The sequence below is a fragment of the Cryptomeria japonica genome, chromosome 1, assembly GCF_030272615.1.
Source record: "Cryptomeria japonica chromosome 1, Sugi_1.0, whole genome shotgun sequence".
In the NCBI taxonomy this organism is placed as follows: Eukaryota; Viridiplantae; Streptophyta; class Pinopsida; order Cupressales; family Cupressaceae; genus Cryptomeria; species Cryptomeria japonica.
This window is the reverse complement of record NC_081405.1, coordinates 206,277,436-206,282,475: the sequence shown is the minus strand read 5'-3', so window position 1 is coordinate 206,282,475 and position 5,040 is coordinate 206,277,436. Positions and strand designations below refer to the sequence as shown.

The window sequence follows — 5,040 nt, the reverse complement described above, 5'->3', positions numbered from 1 at the left end:
GTTGAATTGTGAAGCCATAATTCTTTGGATACCATATTGAATGAGCTAATTTGTAATAGGAATACCCTCCTAAGTTAGGTAGAACTATAAGTGAAGAAGACTTAGTTAAGCCTTGTCTCTATTGTATTTTACTATCCTTGGCACGTCGATAGTTCAGATCTATGCTAAAGGTTCATTCCCTGACACGAATCATAGTGACATGAATCATAGTGAAAGTCCTTAGGGTAAAGGAGAGAAAGAGAAATCGCCAACACACCTTTCCTCTCTTACACCTCTTTCACTTTTCCACATTTTTTTACACTTGTCATCTCCTTTTTCTTCCCAAGATGTGCTCACACATCATGTATGAGTACATCTTGGCCGAGCTTCACCATGAAAAGTGTTGTTCCCAATTCCTCCACATTGTAAAACTTATCACAAGGTTGAGACTTTAATCCATGTCACCTCCTCTCATACAATCTTAGCCGTTCATGCCACTTTTCATCTTGAACTTGTATTTTTTTCATAAAAAATCTATAATGTGGATCCTTCTCCCTTCATTAATCATCACTTGCAATCACACTATTTTTTGCTAAACTTTCCATCTTATAATCTATATATTGTTATGTTGTTTGGAGAGCAATACAACTTCCAAAATCAAGAAGAGAAAATAAACTGAGATGAATGCCTCACTTTGCTCATTCATGGAGATATGAAGGTATAAAGTTGTTCCTATTTTTTTTAAATTCATGTTTATGCATTAGCTAAATGTTTATTTCCATCCTTTTCAATTTGGAATACCCAGTGGGATCCATGTCGCTTGAAATTTAACACTAGTTTTGAGATTTTTGAAGTTTTAATGCTCCAAGTCACAGATCAACGTCTTGTCATGCAATTTGGCACATGCATTTTTTTGTGCAAGTGCTTCTACTTTGGCACCTTCACCTAGATTAATTAACCTCTTTTGTTGCAGGGTTTTTTTGCTAATTAAAGTATTTAAAGAATATTAATTCTACACTTTGCTATATTTGTTGTTATTCAAGTCTTGTTGATTTAGTCTCTTTTTTTTTATAGAAAATATTGTTTGCAAGGATAACTATTTTTGTAGGTCTCATATTTCAGCACTACACCTACAGATTGATGCCTGTTCTCTTTAATGCCTATGCCTATGGTTTGATGCCTCTACCCTAGTTTACTTATTATTTTTTATTTCGTCACATTTTTACTTATATGTCAAAAAATCTAAAAATAAAGGAAAAGTCATAAAACCTGCCTATGCATCAATGTATGTGATTTTTGGTGCTTGCATCTATATATCAATGCCTTTATCTATACTAATCAATTTTATGTTTCTTGGGATACTAACAATTTATGTAACCTCTTCATGCCTATCAAAGCCTCATTTGACAACTATTGACTTGTGGCTTTGTAGATTGACTTGCTAAATTTTTGTTTTCCACTAGTTTAGTTGCACTAAAGTAGAATGGTAGGATAATTAATCTTGGTTGTCATGTTTGGAAAGTTGTGATTTGTGTATGCTCACCACTTGTGCAAAGTTGGGTGATAGAAAACCTCACTCACTTTCATTTTGTTTAGATTAGATCTTAACTTATTATGTACATATTCTCTCCCCCCAGCTTCATGGATCTTGAGTGTAAGAGAAATACCAAAACCTTCCCTTTTTTTTTAATTTTGAACTAGAAGGCTACTTGGGGATTTCATCACCTTGAGGGGTGATCTCAACCACATGAACCAATGAGGTATGTAAAGGGGTGAGAATGAAATTTGTAGCCCAATCTATGTCACATCGTGTTTAAGGAAATCCTAAAGCTTGGGTGATACCAATATAAGGTATTTAAGGCTCTAGTTCGAGTAGCTTAACTACTAGGGAGGGAAAGTGCTCATGATTTGTGTCTTGTGTACCTTGAGTATATAGAGGACTCCCTAGAGAACTTGTAAGAGCCTAGAGATTTTGCCTGTTATTCTTGTGGTACACCACTACTAGGGAGGGAAAGTGCTCACATTATGTCTTCATGTGATCAATATAGAGCTTACTTTGAACAAGGTTTGGCCACCAAGGTAAGAGGTGTATGGTGGTTCATGATCAAACATTCTCTAGCTATCTTCAAATGGTAATATGTCACTAAGTGTAAGTTGGCTCTCCTAAGTTAGTGACATCCAAATATTCCCATATTATTTTGCTTGGGAACTTTCTTATCCTAAGTAGAAGAAGATAAAGTCCTAAAACAACTCCATTTACTAAGGATGTAGAAATTACCAAGCTTATTTTCACCTTATTTTATCCAAATCCAAAAATCCAATCCCAAAAACCAAACATCCATAAAAAGATCCAAAAAATCCTAAATAATCAAGATCCAAAATCCATAGTCCTAGTCCCAAAAGTTTAGGTTGTCAACCAATACCCAATTCTTTTAACATCCATCTATCCTTAAATGAACCTTATTTAATACCCAACTTCAACCAAACCAACCTTAGTCCACCATTCAACCCATACTTACCCTACTTTGACTTAGATATCTCTTAACCTTCCCAAAAACCCCATCATTTACCCTAGACCAATCCAACCTTACATCATATCCATATCCAACTCAAACCTCTTACATATCTTAACTTGTCAAAACATTTGACCAACCATCCAACATCTTCAACCAAACATGCCCACCAAATCATAACACACTAGGGTCACCATTTTATGATATATACAAGGGTTCAATAAAAAAGGCTCATGGAATCCAACACAAATGAACTCTGCAATAGTTCATTTTACCCAAATTGTAAAGTTTAATCTCGGTGGGTGTTTACCCAAAAATTCTTGCCAAGGATTGAAGTTACAAACCCAACTCTTTGGAAAAAATTCAATTCCATTCACCAATAAAGACTAAGACAGTATCTTTTCCTTTAATGCTTCTGACAAACATTCAAGCAGAAAGTACCCATTTGTTAGAGATTTTAAAGAAACCTCAAAACCCCATTGCTAAGACCACCAATTTTGAATTTTAATTTGAGACAGCCATTTCCCAACCCATTTGATGAAGAATGCTTGATATTTAAGTCAATTTATCATAGGATCCAAGAAACGCGAAGAAACTACTACCACCTTACATTTTGCAATACAATTGGGTAGTTTATGTACAAGATTCCTTTGTTGAGGTCAACCTTGAGGGTTCCATTGCTTTCTTTTAAAATCTGATTGTTGATGAGCACCCACAATATTGGGGTTGAAAGGAAGTCTTGAATGCAAAAGAGATTTGAATTCCCACAGAGGACTAGAATTAGCTCTAGTGGCAATAGAATGGTAGAACCTTCGATCTTGTGGTAGCAAAGGGGCAAGAGAAGGGCACACATTTCTTGAAAATAGATTTCAACCAGAAGCTCTGAGATTCGCCAATGATAAGAATGAATAATATTATATTTTAATTTTTATTATATAACCAGATCCTCTCAAGATTAATTCTTAAAAATATTTTATTTTATTTAACTTCTTTTGATAAAAATGATATAATGATAAACATAACAAATGCTTAAACAAGACAAACACAATGAAATATATATATGTATATAAAAATAGAATAAGAATTAAATATATGATAATACATCTATACTTTAATAAATTAAGGCTAAAGAAATGGACCATGTAATATTATTAGGGTGTAGTATAGATCCTCTAAAACTGAAAAATAACATATAAACTTGGAACTCAAGTTGAAAATCAACTTGATGCTTATTCATTTTGTCTTGTAATGGGTTAACGCAGTCGGCTTAATCGAGGAGAACAAAACTGCAAATTTCAGATCTATCGATGGGGTTGTATCAGCAGCTCTTTATGGTTGGATCATATCGAAAGATGACTCCATTGACTGTATAAACAAAGGTACATTGACTCCAAACTAACGGGTATGAATGATCCAAAACAACCTGAAAAAAGTTGTGCAATGGTGTCTCCGATTCCTTGCTAATGGCCGTCCTGTTTATATGGTGAGGATCATCAAGTTTCTTGAATATATCGATCAAAATGGAACAGCTCAGAGAGACAATAAATTATATAAACCATGTACGAAAATGTCTTAATTATGGTGAACATGATATAATCTACAATGTTATTAACGGAGATCCAATTATTTGGACTGAGATGAACAGTTGAAATGAGATTATAGTCAAAAGGCCATCTTTCAATTCACTAAAGGGTGCAGATTTATGAGTTATATAAGCATGTAATCCTTCTTGCTTCTATGGGTAGTAGTCGGCTTTTCTCCAATTAAGCTGGGCTAGTAATTTCCGGGTGGTTATCTTCATCACCAACAATATGGCCAAGCTATCATTTCATACTCATTCCTTACCAGATGTTCAATCATGCAATCATTCCTTCTCTGCAAAACCACTACTTATTCATTAAGGAGGAAAAAGCTACAAAGGGCACAGCTTCGCATCAGGGCATTGAACAATACATCGGAGGGGGCCTCTTCACCTGCCATGAGTTTGTACGATGTGTTGTCTGTCTCTCAGAGCGTGGAATTGAATGAATTGAAGAAAGCTTATAGAGAGAAGGTCAGAGTTTACCATCCACATGTTTGCCCACCTGGTGAAAGAGAGGAATCCAGCAAGATGTTTCTTCAGGTGCAGGAAGCCTATGAGACTCTGTCTGATCCCATTCTCAGGGCTGACTATGATTTTAATCTGCATTTCAATCCCCAAATAATGTTATTGAACAAGAGAAATGGGAGTGTGAGGGATGGTGCCAAGCAGCAATGGGCGGAACAACTTTAAAGGCTTAATAGAAAGATGGGCATGGGCATGGAGAGGGAAAGTTGGGGGGGAAGAATGCGCAGAAACCAAATAGTGGCCGAAGTCCCCACATACTAAGTTTGTTGACCACAATCCATATCATACACAGTGACTGTCCATGCCCATGCCCATGGACTTCAATAGATTAGTTAACATATGAATTTGTGGTTTTACTGTTTCAGTATGCCACAACTTTGTATGTTGTAATTTTAGACATGACCAAGAATGAGCTTCTGAATGTCATCCAGAAGTTTATCT

At 35.5% G+C, this 5,040-nt stretch overlaps 1 protein-coding gene across 1 annotated transcript; it reads left to right on the top strand.

Moving 5' to 3' along the window:
* The first annotated feature begins 4,350 nt into the window (after positions 1-4,350).
* LOC131044429 (chaperone protein dnaJ 20, chloroplastic-like) lies at positions 4,351-4,764 on the top strand. Its single transcript, XM_057977749.2, has one exon. The coding sequence runs from the start codon at positions 4,351-4,353 to the stop codon at positions 4,762-4,764; it is 414 nt and encodes a 137-aa protein (XP_057833732.2).
* The last annotated feature ends 276 nt before the right edge of the window (positions 4,765-5,040 follow it).

What these genes read in the sequence shown, in the direction of transcription:
- LOC131044429 (XM_057977749.2), top strand. Translation starts at nt 4,351, where the DNA reads ATGCAATCATTCCTTCTCTGCAAAACCACTACTTATTCATTAAGGAGG.